This window comes from Emys orbicularis, chromosome 9 (assembly GCF_028017835.1).
Source record: "Emys orbicularis isolate rEmyOrb1 chromosome 9, rEmyOrb1.hap1, whole genome shotgun sequence".
Classification (NCBI taxonomy): Eukaryota; Metazoa; Chordata; order Testudines; family Emydidae; genus Emys; species Emys orbicularis.
This window is the reverse complement of record NC_088691.1, coordinates 48,125,754-48,141,048: the sequence shown is the minus strand read 5'-3', so window position 1 is coordinate 48,141,048 and position 15,295 is coordinate 48,125,754. Positions and strand designations below refer to the sequence as shown.

Sequence of the window (15,295 nt, the reverse complement as noted above, 5' to 3'; positions counted from 1 at the left end):
GTGCCGAATAGAGGAGAATACTCACTTCCCTCAATCTGCTGGCAATGCTCCTACTAATACATCCCAATATGCCATTGGCCTTCTTGGCAACAAGGGCACACTGCTGACTGATATCCAGCTTCTCATCCACTGTAATCCTCAGGTCCTTTTCTGCAGAACTGCTGCTTAGCCAGTCAGTCCCCAGCCTGTAGCAGTGCATGGTATTCTTCCTTCCTAAGTGCAGGACTCTGCACTTGTCCTTGTTGAACCTCATGAGATTTCTTTTGGCCCAATCCTCCAATTTGTCTAGGTCACTCTGGACCCTATCCCTACCCTCCAGCATATCTGTCTCTCCCCCCAGCTTAGTGTCATCTGTGAACTTGCTGAGGGTGCAATTCATCCCATCATCCAGATCATTAATAAAGATGTTGAACAAAACCGGCCCCAGGACCAACCCCTGGAGTACTCCACTTGATACCAGCTGCCAACTAGACATCGAGCCATTGATCACTACCCGTTGAGCCCGACAATCTAGACAGCTTTCTATCCACCTTATAGTCCATTCATCCAATCCATACTTCTTTAACTTGCTGGCAAGAATACTGTGGAAGACAGTATCAAAAGTTTTGCTAAAGTCAAGATATATCACATCCACCGCTTTCCCCATATCCACAGAGCCAGTTATCTCATCATAGAAGGCAATCAGGTTGGTCAGGCATGACTTGCCCTTGGTGAATCCCTGTTGACTGTTCCTGATCACATTGTAGCTCCCTTGCTGGACAATAGCTGTTGATGGGCTATTTGACACCCCACCCAAGCGGGGTTGGTTACTTTCCTTGCTGTTGCCTCGGGGGAGCTAATATCTGGATGATTCCCCAACTTACAGCATGCTTTAGTGACCTCCATACAACACAATTCTCATAATTTCATATGCACTAATGATACACATATTTGGATAGAGAAATGACTTTCAGAAGATCATAACCTTTCCCCTGATACCTTACAAAGCATGCTTTATATGTGAGATCACGATTATATGAAAATGAAGAATATGGGGGTTACAATATGCTCCCCCTAGGTATAGAATGTCACGGAAGAAAGGAATGTTTTCAAACTAAAAAGTCAAAACATTTCCTTTCCAAGATGTAAAAACAAAATTTTGGGGGAATTTTTTTCCTCCAAAACAAACAGTTTGGTGAAATCAGCACAACATTTCAGTGTCACCAAATGTCAGGACAGCCAGGCAACTGGCTGTGGTTGGAGAAGGCACAGGGGCAGGAGCAGTCTCTCAGAACTACCAGACAGCTGGTAGCAACACTGGGCAGATTGAAGTGGCTGCCATAAGCGCTGACTCCGTGGGCGCTCCAGGGCTGGAGCACCCATGGAGAAAAATTAGCAGGTGCTCAGCACCCACCGGCAGCCAGCTCCCCTCCTCCCCACTCCCGCCCACCGGCGGTCTCCGCCGATCAACTCCTCCCCCTTCCTTCCAGCGCCTTCTACACGCTGCGTGTAGGAGGTGCTGGGAGGGAAGCACTGGAATGCATTACCTAGGGAGGTGGTGGAGTCTCCTTCCTTGGAGGTTTTTAAGGCCCGGCTTCACAAAGCCCTGGCTGGGATGATTTAGTTGGGAACTGGTCCTGCTTTGAGCAGGGGGTTGGACTAGATGACCTCCTGAGGTCCCTTCCAACCCTGATATTCTATGATTCTATGATTCTATGAGGAGGAGTGGGGACAGAGTGCACTTGGGAGAGAAGAGGTGGGGTGGGCGTGGAGTGGGTGTGGGAAGAGGCGGGGTGGGATGGGGCCTTGGGGAAAGGGGTGGAGTGGGGGAGGGGCATGGGGCTGACGGGGGTTGAGCAGTCCCCGGGAAAATTAGAAGCTGGTGCCTGGATGACTTATTCCATTAGGAACCTATGTACCTGCCTTGGAGTCACCTGGTCAGACCCTTGCTTGTGGATTATCTGGGCCCTTAGGACTCATAGGGAATTACCTTGGATGACCCATCAGGCTCAGAACACTCATGACACGAAATATGCATTTTTCACCCAAAAAATTTCACCCAGCTCTACCCATTTACATCAGTATGGTGCAGTGAATATTAGTGAGTAGCCGACGTTTGGCCCAGAGATGTAACTCAGTGTTATCCAGGCCTTCAAGGATACTGCCTAGATGCTGTGTTCAATATGTGTATTTCTCTATGGGACTTGTGTCAGTGGAGAGAATTATAGCAATGCTAGCAGGAAGGTACCTACGTCTGGCAGAAGTACATGCTCCAATGGCTAATATTTTCCCTCTGTGACTGTCACAGACAATAGGCCTTTAGCTAAGATTTTCAAAGCCAGCTAGGGGATTTAAACACATCATGCCCATGCATTTCAGTTGGAATTGTGCATTCAAATCTCCAAGGTGGCTTTGAAAAGCTCAAGCCTAGCATAATATTTCTCCAGCTTTCAGCCTGATGGTTCCTATCTTTGGAATGGATTTCCACATAGTCCAATATATTAATTTTTCACATGTTCTTAAGAAAACCTCTTTATTTTCTCCCCTAGGCTTTCTCCCTTGAAGGGCAATACTGAGGACGCTGAGAATGAGAACATATCTACTACCCGATCCAAGCCTCTTACCACTAGAAAGCACACTGAGCCTGACGTGAACACGGCACAGTAAGGAGCCAGGGAATTCATGCCCTGTTTTACACTGAACTTTCTTCACACACACGAGGCTAATGAAATCCTTTCCCTGGCTGATGCTGTCTGTGGGATACTCACTCCATTGCTTGACGCTGTTAACTACATTTTCTATGAGAGTGGGGGCGAAAACATCCGTCACGCACATTAATTAGACCTGAGGTACCCAAACATTGCCCAGTGAAGGGCTGCACTGATATCTTGCCAGAAGCCCGAGGGTCACGCCCACTGTGCATAAAATGGACGTGGGTGCGGAGGCCTGCAACTTAAATATGGAGGTGGGACCTGCTTACGGAGACATGGCCCAATATGCAAGGAATGCTGGGACTTGTATTCTCTAGGCTGTGCATCCAAATTAAAGATCATGGGAGCCACAGGACTCTCATTTTAGAAGTTCGTAGTCTTGGCCACCCTGAGTTAGGGATTGATTCCCTTTCCTCATCTCCCAGCTTCCAGTTATGAAGGGACACATTTCAGCCTCAGTTATACCTCTGCAACTCCATTGGCTTCAGTGGCACTGACTGGGCATAATTGGGGGTGGAATTTGCTCCAAAGCTTATAAACAACCTAAGAATATATTTACCAATGTAAGTACTTAGTTTTTAAGAGAGAGCTGGACAAATTTGTGAGTGAGGTTGTATGATGGCGTTGCTTGTGATGGTGGGATCCCTTTTGGTTCATGTCCAGTGTTTCTAAAATCTTAGGCTTCAGGGCTTCAGATGGTTACCTGCAGGGGTCAGGAAGGGATTTTCCCCCCAATGTATTCTGGGTATTTTTTGGTTTCCTTCAGAGCAGGCCACAGCTGGAGATGGGACACTGGATGAAGTGGGCCAATGCTCTGAGGGGGCACTGATAATTCTCTCTCAGGTGCTTGGCTAGCTGGTTTTGCTCACATGTTCATAGTCTAACAGATCACTGCATGTGGGGTTGGGAAGAAATTTCCCCCAAGGCAGATTGGCAGTGACGTTGGGGGTTTTTCACTTTCCTCTGCAGTGTGTCACATGCCAGGACTATTTGGCTATATCTCACATAATCATTTCCCTGCCGTTGCAGAGGCATCGGGCACTGGTGCATCTTGGTGCCTCCTATTCTCTGCCTGTGGCACACAATAGTTTACTCTTATGTGGGCTGTTATACTTTGGTTTAATTTTGATTGTTGGGTTTAGTATGTGAATGCTGGGTGGTGCTGGTGGCCTGTGACAGGAGCTCAGACTGGATGATCTGGTGGTCCCTTCTGGCCTTAAACTCTGTGACTCTATGATTGTGACTCAATTTATGGGCAGAAATCTTGACTTGTATTTCTATTTTCCATAGAAATGTGGACTGTTGACAAACTGAGATTTAGAGCCCATTTTGGCTCCAGGCTTCTCATGTGTTTTTCCAGCATGAAAGTGTTTTCTGAATGCTAGTTACTTCAGGCTATAGTTCCACAAAGCAAACTCCTGAATCCCTTTCCCACAAGTCATGCTTCTCTTCTTTCTCAGGTCCATGCCATTTTCCAGAGACAACACCATCACTAGCACAGATGCTAACAGTGGGGGCTCACCATATATGGAGAGTTTAGAACCTGCCTCAAAAAGGCAAGTGGGATAGTGGGATTGGTTATATCAAAGAGGAGCCTGAGGACAAGAGAAATTTGGTGCCAGATGTTTTGGGAAAGAGGAAACTGAAAACAGATTTGAGAGTGTTAGTTCCTGGTTCTGGTTGGGGGTTGTCCTGTTGTCTCCAGTGTGAGAGCAGACACATACACACTTTTGTACCTGTAGGCAGTAATAACTAATGGAATTAGGGTGCGAGGTATCTGAGAATGCACTGGACATTCCCAAAATGTAGATCCTTGCCCTTCATTGCAAGGAGATGCAGAATGAGCCAAGAGGGATTGTTCAGGTTTCTAAGGGACCCACTCGTGTTTGAGCTATACCCATTCATAGGCTGTTGGGTAAGAGAGAAACCTGCCCCTCTGTGATGGGGTTCGCTCAATGCAGGTGGCGGCTCCTACTGATCATCCTGGGGATTAGCTCTGCCAGGCATTGCACCATCCTCTGGCGATGTTTTCACTCAGCCTGTCTCACACTGCGGCCCCTCTCACTCCAGGAACTGCAGCCTCTTCTTTGTGACTCAGTCCTCTGGCTGGGTCACTATGTGGTTTCCTCTTCTGGGGGTTACCCAAAGTCCTTCCACACAAACGGTCTCAGGCAGTTTTCTTCAGCACTGTTCTGATGGTGTCACTTCCCCAGTGACTGGCAGGGGAACATGGGCCCGCCCATTACTCCAGGTTCCAGTCCAGGGACCCTTAACCTGCAACTGTGGTCTGCTTTCCCTCAGCCCTGGCTGCTCCTTCCCTGGATTCCTTCCTACAGCTTCTGGTTCCCCCACTGCTCTGGGTGTATCAGCTCAAAATGTAGGCTACTCTCAAATGCCCCAATACCTCTCCCTTTTCCCAGGGAGTGACTGCAGATGACTTCCCTGCAGCCCATCTTCTGTTGCCAGCTTCCTGGCTTTATAAACCTGGCCAGCTCCTCCCCCAGCTGGACTTCATCAGAAAACTAGGCCTTAGCACTCCCTGGCTCTCCTCCAAATGTGGCTTATGGGCTAACAGGCCTAATTTACCCCCTCAGGCCTTGTTCGGCGTGGACACTCCATAACACCCTCCCTCCCCAGTCCCACCCAATGAAATGAGAGAGGAAGATAAAAACACACAGGACACATGTCAAACACAAGTAACCACTCTGTCACCTGCTCTGCCCTACCTTTTAAATGCCCCTGTTGAAACAATCATTGACTAGCCCTGCTTTGCCCTTTTTTCTCAGTGCACAGAACTGAGGTCTAAAATGATTCAGGTACCAAGTGCTGTAGCTGTTGTTGGGCAGATCTGTCCCAGGTTATGAGGAGAGAAGCAGCACCAGAGAGACCAGATATGAGAGTTCTAGAGCCATAGAATAAAGGTACCAAGCTTTGCAAAGTGAGAAGTCAGGATTGCTAACCATGGGCTTGTCTACACATATAGTGATGCAGCTGTGCCACTGTAGTGCTTAGTGAAAACACAACCTATGCCAGTGACAGAGTTTCTCCAATCAGTGTAAGGTTATGTCTACACTGGCAGAACTATTTCATGGAGAGTTTGGTCAATGATCAAAAAGCATTTAAAGAAAGTCGATTTTGTGTGTTCACACTGTCATACGCTGTCTGCATAGCGCATCCACACTTGGGGCATCGACAGTGAGAGCAATCCATTGTGAGTAGCTATCCTACAGTTCAGCTCTCCACCTTCTGCCAGTAGGTGTTATGGGAAGGCGGAGGGGATCGCAGTGCACCGTGGATCCGAGCTCAATGTCCCACAATTCATTGCTTTCTGTTCCAGCATTCAATATGTTTCCGTCTTCAGTTCGCGGCATTTTTCAATGTCCCATGTTTTCTGCTTGCCACCGACATGGATCTCGCTCTGCTCTCGAATGCTCTGCCAGCTATCACTAGCATATCGCGAATGGCAGTGGAGTTAATGTTGAAGCTCCAGAATCAACGGGAATCACAGTTACCTGACGTGCTGTTTGACTTGGATATGGCCAACATTAGGTTGCTTTGGGCATTCACAGAACAGCTGAATACAGTGGAAAGTCGCTTTTGGGCTTGGGAAACTAGCTCTGAGTAGTGGGATCGCATCCTTATGCGGGTCTGGGATGACAAGCAGTGACTGCAGAACTTTCGGATGAGGAAAGCCACCTTCCTGGAACTGTGTGCTGAGCTTGCCCCAGCCCTGCAGTGCAGGGACACCCAAATGAGAGCTGCCCTCATGGTGGAGAAGTTCATGGCGATCACAGTGTGGAAGCTGGCGACTCCAGACTTCTACTGGTCAGTTGCGAATCAGTTTGGAGTGGGGAAGTCAATCATTGGGGTTGCATTAATGCAAGTGTGCAGGGCCATTAATCGCATTCTGCTGCAAAAGACCGTGACTCTTGGCAACGTGCTTGAAATAGTGGAAGGCTTTGCAGAAATAGGTTTCCCTAACTGTAGAGGGGTGATAGATGGCACGCATATTCCAATTATGGCACCGGACCACCTTGTGATGGAGTACATCAATAGGAAGGGATACTTCTCCATGGTGTTGCAGGTGCTTGTGAATCATCGTGGCCGTTTCACTGACATCAACCCGGGGTGGTCCGGAAAGGTGCATGACGCACGTATCTTCAGGAACATCAGCCTCTACAGAAAGCTGCAAGCAAGGGCTTTCTTTCCAGCCCAGAAGATCACCATTGGGGATGTTGAAATGCCCATAGTGATCCTGGGAGACCCGATGTATCCCTTAATGCCATGGCTCATGAAGCCGTACACGAGAAACCTGGATAGCAGTAAGGAGTGGTTCAACAATAGGCCGAGTATGTGCAGGATGACCGTGGAATGTGCGTTTGGCAGATTAAAGGTGCATTGGCGATGCCTTTATGGCAGGTTAGACCTCAATGAGGAAAATATTTCCATGGTCATAGCCGCGTGTTGCACGTCGCATAATATTTGTGAAGGTAAGGATGAAAAGTTTGCTCAGGGGTGGACTGCTGAGGCAGACCACCTGGCTGCTGATTTTTGAGCAGCCAGATACCAGGGCTATTAGAGGGGCACAACATGGGGCAATTCGATTCAGGGAGGCTTTGCAGCAACACTTTGAAAATGAGAATGAGTAATGTTTGTTGCTATGCTTGGGACTGCAGTGCTTAATGAAGTCGAGTTTTACTAGGCTAGGAAGCACTTGTGATTGTTCAGGCCAAGGATTCAATGTAAACAAAAGATTACAGAGCTTGTGTATTTGTTGATGCCTTTTGCTAACATAACTTTCATGGAAACAAATAAAGAGTGGTTATCTGTCAAATAACTTTTCTCTTAAAACAAAAACAAAAAGCCCAACAGCACACACATACTGACACATGCACATTCTTGGGGGGTGGGTGGGGAGGAAGTGGGATGAGGTACCAGGGTAGGGCTGACTTTCAGAGCTGAGCATAAGTCCAGCTATCGTTTGTGAAGGTGTCTGTGGGGGTGGAGTGCATGGGAAAGCGAGAAGTCCCAGAAATCTGAAAGGAATGTGCATGTGGTGTTTGGGGAGGGCATGGGAAGGAGTTCTGAATGTGCTGAAGGGGCGGTGGGCACGCATGTGCTCAGTCTGCAGCATGAGGGACTGCAGCATGTTGGTTTGCTGCTCCAAAACTTTTATCATCCTCTCTGTTGCATCCCTATTTTACGCCTCATTTTCTTTTCTTTCCTGCCTGTCGCTTTCCCAACACTGCCTGCGTTCACTCTTCTCTGCTTCTGAGTGCTGCAGCACCTCCCTGAACATATCTTCTTTGTCCATCTTGGGTGCTTTCTTAACCATCTGAGACACTCAGCCGGTGTGTGTGGAGTGCCTTTCAAGGACAGATCTGGAGAAGCACAAGGAACAATACACAGAAGCATGATTGTTAAGTATACGTACAGCATTGAAACTGTTCAGTAAAATATACCACTGCTAATATACCAATGACTTTCTCGCTGACCCTAGACAAGCACATGTGCCAGCAAATATCCCAAGCATGGTGCGTTTACCCTGGGGCATTGGAGAAAAGCACTATTATAGGGTCTCAGGGCACTTGATGGGGGACAACATTCTAAGGTTTCCCTCCCTTTTCCACAGGCGGGGGTCATCGTAGCAGACACCTCACTGCTGAGGTTAACCAGGGAAGCAAGGGTGCATCTACTATATGCTTGTGGCTTCCATCCTGGCTCCTATGCTGCTCGCCTGTGTGCCACTTTGGTCCCTCCTCAAGTGATTGCAGAATGCTGCTGGAAAATGTCCCTCAATGGGGGAAGGAACAAAGCAGCTCTGCCAAGGAACCTTTGGCAGAGGGTTGCCAAGTACCTCCAGGAACATTTCCTAGAGTTCTCTCTTGAGGATTCCCATGAAATCTTGGTGTGCATCAACACCCTGTTCTGCCGTGCTGCCTAGATGCACTAGGAGATGTCCAGCACACAGAAACCCAGCCAGCCTTGCACATTTCTCTGGCCTCAACCCATCTCTGCACTACACAAAGCAAAACCGTTTACCAGGGGTCCCCTCTCCTGCTTCTTGCTTGCCGGAGAGCAACTGCTGAGACTGGCTAGACACTTCCGAAGTGGAGAATAGCTCCTGACTGGACACAGCACTAGGTGACCCCGCCATGGGCTCCACATCGTCTTCTGCCTCCACCTCTTCATCCATGACTTCCTCCTCTGGGTTATGCCCATCTTTTGCCGGCTCCAGACCTACCAAAGTATCCACTGGGCTCTTGGGGGTGGAGGTGGGGTCGCCACTGAGGATAGTGTCCAACTCTTTATAAAAATGGCAGGTCTGGAGTGCAGCACCGGAGCAAAGGTTTGCCTCCTTTGCTTTCTGATACACCAGAAAGTTCCTGCTTAGGCTTCCTTTCATGTTTTATTTTGTTTTTAGTTATTTAGTAATGTTTTTGGTGCTAGGCACCTGTGGCAATGCCAGGCTTTATGCACTGCCCGTCAGTAGGGTGTCTATCCCAAATAGTGACACCCCCCCACCCGCCCACATGTGCTGCTTTTTGGGTCTTGGCACATTAAAGAGAGGTGCTGTATCTGCTGTTCGTCAAGAAAACCAGGCAGGTTTCCAGAGATCTGCACCTCATGGAGTAGACAGTGAGACCAGCCTGGGCCCCAAGGCCCGCAACTGAACATCCTGTTACCCACACACACAGTCCCCTATGGAGGCTGCAGTGGTCACTGACAGACCCCTGGACTTCGACCCTTCTCCTTGGAGAAAGAGGGGCTGGTCTTTCTGTCTGGGTTTCCCCAAAAGAGATCCCATACAGAGACTGCAGCCATTTGAGGCCAAAGAAGGGTTCTTCTTCTTCTCCTTCTGCAGAGAAGGACTCAGAACATCACTGGGACTCCTCAGATACGCAGGGCAGAGCTGGGCTGTCAACCTGTGTCTCCACCAGTTGAACTTCCATCTTTTCAGTGGTCTGGGACTCATGCTGAACAAAGGAAAATCCACATTAAACCTGACACAGACAATCAAGTTCATTGGGGCCCTACTTGATTCCATTAATTAGATGGCTTTTCTCCCACAAGACAGATTTCAGACCATTTGCCAGTTGTGCGTATCTCTCAACTCTCACCCTACCACCATAGTCCAAAGATGTTTAATACTAATAGTCCACATGGCCTCATATACTTATGTGACCTTTCATGCCACGCTACACCTGAGCATCCTTCAAGGGTGTCGACCAGACACCCCCTAGACATGTTGGTCCAGGTTCTTCCTGTGGTCCTATGTTTCCTAGATTGGTGGATGGATCAGAACGCATATGTGGAGGTGTACTGTTTTCTTGCCCCCTAACAACCAGACCATCTTTACAGGTGCCTCTCTGATAGGGTGGGCTGCACATCTAGGGGACTTGCAAACCAAAGCATTATGGACAGAATGAGAAGCAGCTCTTCAGGTCAATGTCTTTGAACTTGGAGCAGTTCACAAGGTTTGCTGTGCTTTTCTCCCTCACATCAAGGGCTTGTTGGTCCTGATACTGACCGACAATACAACCGCAATATACTGTGTAAACAGACAAGGAGGGTCACAGTACAATCAGCTTTGCCAAGAAATGCTGAGACTCTGGAATTTTTGCATCAAGGAAGACAATACTCCCATTGCCACTCACTTACCTGGCTCCCAGAACCAGTTGTCCAACCATCTTAGCAGGAGATTCTCCCAGAATCCTGAGTGGTTCTTCAAGAACAGTGTGCTGAGGACCATCTTTCAAACCTGGGGTATTCCAGCAGTCGACCTATTCACAACGAAAGACAACAAATAATTAAATCTGCTTGTGAGTGATTACCAGTCCAGGTTCACTAACGAATGCCTTTCTCTTATGATGGGGATCAGGTCTCATCCCTGGTCCATTCATCCCACAGGTTATTCTCAAACTGAAGCAAGATCACCCCAAAATAATTCTCATCATGACAGTGTGGTCGAGACAGTGCTGGTTCTCAGAGCTTCACAGTAATTGATTCAACTCCCTTGTGCTTTGAAATGTACTAATGAAAAGTGCTAGATAAGAGTTTTATGTTTTGTTTCTGTAGCTTGGAAGTACCTGTTTCTCAACAACCATTTATCATCAGGCAAGTACAGAACATCTAGCTAGGACTAATGTATCTTCTCGCATGGCAGCAAGCCAGCAAACCATAACCCCAGTGGGAGTCTATTGTGTTGATGAATATTCACATTATGGATTTTGGTGTATAAAGTAAAGATATCTCTACAGCTCTTTCCTCCTGTTGTGAAAATAGCAATTCTCTTTGTTGGCTAATACACTTAATCTGTGACACTCTCTGGTAATGTGCTACTAGTGGTGGAAGTAAAACCCATGATACAGAGACTAACTAGGAAATAAGAGCTATCATCCCCTTCCCTCCTCCCCCATATACCACAATCATAGACTTTCAGTGTAGAAACTTAGCCAGCATGTTAGGAATTTATTTTCTAAAATGTCAAAATAAATTCACATTTTTGCTGCAGAATCCACCTTTTCCCAGATTTTCCACATTGATATGTGGTATCAAGATTCCTTTACCAAAGAGGAACAAAAGACTTGGCATCCTGGAGCTGACCAGTGGCCCACCTAGTCCAGTATTCTATCTTTGATAGCAGCCACTACCACCAGATGCATCAGAAGGAAAGGTTCACGAAAGCCTGAAGTGGACATTTATAGAATAACTTGTCCACAGGGAAAGCTACTTTCAAACTCAGCACAGTATACTATTAAAATGGTGTTGTCAGATGTTTGGCAGCATGCGTGCGTTCTCTCTGCTTGCTGCACTGGCTCTGTGCAGATAGCCCATACAGAGGCTCTGATCGAACTGCCTAATAAAACCACAAGACTTGGTTTAGTAGCGAAGGCACTAGGCCAGTTTATTGCCAACGAAGCACAGTGCTAATGCCCCGACGCAATGGTTACAGGTACACTAACACATGTATGCCTGTGACATTGGACCAGCTCAGTCAGTGGCAGGACTTTCCACTGCCGCATAGGCCAGACGAAGGGTTAAAGGTATCCCAACATTTATAGACTGAGACAAACAATCTGGGATAAACAACTTACGTATCACCTTACGTGTTTCATGACATGTTTGTTACCTCCCCTTGTACATTCCTCTGGATGTTTCAGACAAAACATCCCTATTCACCACCTGTCTTTGTACCTTTACTCCTGATGTTTCACACAAAATATCACTATTCCTCACTTTTGTCAAACCATCTTATTGTGTGCTAGGTTGGGGTGTTCTTGTGCTGGCCTGCTGGAATGTGTTTACATATTCAGTGTGTTTTAGCAATACTGGTGTCAAGTTCATGTACCGGACACTGATTTGCAGGAAAGCATCTACTTTTGACAGGGCTTGACTGTTGCTCATAGTATAACTATTGCTGACTTTGGTTCAGGCCTCAAGCCTTGCACCAGGCCCATGCTTCAGCCTCTCTCTTTCTACTACAAATGGTACTCAAATAATGACAGGAATCCCCCAATGGTCTGTACGAGTGTATGTGTGAGATGTCCCCTAGAGTAATCCCAGGAGAGACAAACCCAGAGTCCCTTTGCAACAGGCCCAGAAATGCAGTGAGTGTTCTCCTGAGATCATTATCCACAAGAGCTCAGCTTATGCTCCTTCAGTAAATGCAGAGGCTGCCAGTGAATGTAGAGGCAAACTCAACCAGTATGACACTGGCTAGCTGTAGATGTCCTGATTGAGCAACAACAGTCACAGATAAAGTAATTACCCTGACATTTGGGATGGGGAGACTGAACAGGTAATTCACATTAATTAGGACATATCATTTTCTTGTTGCTTCCAGCTTCCAGTCTCCAGCTGTTCAGTCTAGAAACAGCTTGTTCACACAGTCCCTACATTCATATTTTTTGAGATATGCATATTTTTCTCTGTTTTCCACACCACTGTGGAGGACACCAGCTTCTTGCTCCACAAGGACCCCACGCTTTTCTAATGCAGAAGTTTCACAAGGGAATTTGTTTCTTCACACTCTAATTCTGCTGGCTAATCCCAGGGACACATTGCAGGCCAAAATAACCTTCCTTCCTTGGCAGGTCTAGCTCCCCATTTAGAGACAGCAGCATTACTATGCCAAAGACTCTGTGTACAGAGCACAACAAGCCTGATGTGAACATGACAAGGTAAGGAGCCATGGGATATGTTTGCTGCTATGCTTCATACTTGTATCCTCCTCTTCTACTCCTGGCTTGTTCTCTAATGAAGACATTGCAATTGCCTGTTTCTTGACTGATGGAAAGAGAAGGTGTGCCAAAGCCAGTGATATCAGGAGTCAGGATATTAGGACACTGGTATGCAGTGTGATAAACTCAGGACAAATGGCTGCAAGGGGGAGGGGGTAGAAAACAGTTCCAGAAGGTTAAAAGGCCCTCCTCCCTATCAACTGGAGAGGGGTGACTACAAGTCAATCAGGTTCAGATGAGAAGGGGTTACCAGAGATCAATTAGGATCAGCTGAGAGGGAGTTACCTGAGGTCAATGAGGATCAGCTGATTCCAACTAAGGGCTGCCTGAGACCTTTTTAAACCCTCCCCTGTGGGGAGAAGGTGGGGGGAGAGAGAGAAGGAGTCAAGCTACCAGTAGGCGAGTAGCAGCAAGGGGAGGCTGTATTCCCTCCCATAAGGGAGAAAAACAAGCCCAAAACACTGGCTGAGAGAAGGACGGGCTGCCCCTGTGCAGCCCAGAGGGACTGTTTTACCCCAAGCCCGTCTCACCAAGGCTAAAAACAGCGCAGGCTGGTGAGACCGAGAAGGTGCCTTGCCACACGTGGTGTCAGGGGTGGGATCTGTGAGTAAGACTTCGTGGTGAACCATCTCAGGGCAGGGTAAATCACAAAAAACAAAAAAAAATAAAAAAAATGGAGGATGTAGTGAAGGTGTTGGTGCAGGCCACCATGGGCCAACAAGAGGCTACCAGGGTTCAGCTGGCTACCCAGGAGGAGTCAGTGCGAATACAGCAGGAGACAAATCAATTACTGATGAGCCAGGTGGCCCAAGATTGAGCCACCCTGCGTGAGGTTGTGAACCAGCTAAAGGCCCTGGCCACTCTGACGCACGGCCCCCATGGGACCCGACCCCTGCGGGCAAGCAGCTACTTACAGAAGATGACAATGGATGACGATGTAGAGGCATATCTCCTCACATTCGAGAGAATGGCCCTGCGGGAGGCCTGGCCCCAAGACCAGTGGGCCAGTATCCTTGCTCCTTTTCTGTGTGGGGAGGCCCAGAAGGCGTATTTTGACATGACAACAGAAACAGCTACAGATTACCCCCAGCTGAAGGCGGAGATCCTGGCGAGGTCTGGCGTGACGACAGCTATAAGGGTCCAGCAGTTCCATGAGTGGAAATACCAGGACAGCAAAGCGCCGAGGTCCCAGCTGTTTGACCCAATCCACCTAGCCCAGAAGTGGCTGCGCCCCAAGCCCCATGCCCCGAAGAAAATTGAGAAAATCATAGTTTTGGACAGGTACATGAGAGGGCTCCCATTGGACATACGAGGATGGGTCAGTCAAAATGATCCCTCCTCCTATGATGAGCTAGTTGCCCTCATAGAGAGACACCTAGCAGCCCAAGAACTTTCTCAGATCACCGGGGAAGGAATGTGCCAGAATAGGAGGCAAGTCTCTGTGCTGAGGGCCTGAGTTGCCTTAGCCCCAGGCAGAACTATGGAGGGGAGGAAGGAGGCTGAAGAGCGACCGGAGGGACTTGGGGACTGGGGGAGAAAACCTCAGGGGGTGAGGCCCAACAGCCCAAAAAATAGGGGGCTGCCCCAAGCAGGGTACAGTTGTTATGCATGTGGGGAAATAGGGCATATAGCTGCCCAATGCCCAAACCTAGAAGAGCCCATGCAATGTGACCTGGGAGATCTAGGAGGACCCATACGACCTAATAAATCTAGAAGGGGTTGTGATGGTCCCTCATAGGTATACTAGACCAGTTAAAATGAATGGCATAGAGACCACCGCGTTAGTGGACTCGGGAAGTGCGGTCACGCTGGTCTTGGGAAAACTAGTTGGGCAAGACCAACTATCTTGGGCCAAGCGCACAGAAATATCCTGTGTACACAGGGATGTCAACTATTACCCAACCATTCCGGTAAAAATAGAAGTCCTGGGAAACCCCTCTAAGGTGACGGTGAGTGTGGTCCCGAAGCTCCCATATCCAGTCCTCATAGGACAAGACTTCCCAGGGCTTGGCAGCCTACTCCCCAGAGGGGAGTCAGAAGAAGGTAATAATCCCAAAAGCAATGGGATGACCCCGATAGTTAGCACCCTCCCGATCTTCCATGAATTTGCCCAGGATTTTTTCTCTCCCCCTGGGAAGCCCAGGAAGACCTGGCAGGAAAGGAGGGCAGATAAGAGGAGGGGAACAAGAATCTTGGCCCAGAACCAAAAGCCTACACTCCTAGGGGAGAGAGTTGGCCCAACTGACAAGGGTACTATGCAGGGGGTCGATGAACCAGCAGCCAGACCCAGTTCCCCGGGGACCTCCCTGCCCCCCCCCCCCCGAGGGGGAGACAGAAATAGATCCCCCTGAGTTTGGGCCA

General features: G+C 48.3%; 1 protein-coding gene across 1 annotated transcript in view; it reads left to right on the top strand.

Annotated features, from left to right (window-relative positions):
* ZNF185 (zinc finger protein 185 with LIM domain) overlaps positions 1–15,295 on the top strand; it is a 78,393-nt gene that overhangs the window by 42,390 nt on the left and 20,708 nt on the right. The window contains exon 20 of the mRNA XM_065411332.1: positions 2,529–2,642. Within this exon, the coding sequence (XP_065267404.1) occupies positions 2,529–2,642 (114 nt within the window). The remainder of the gene's footprint in view (positions 1–2,528; positions 2,643–15,295) is intronic.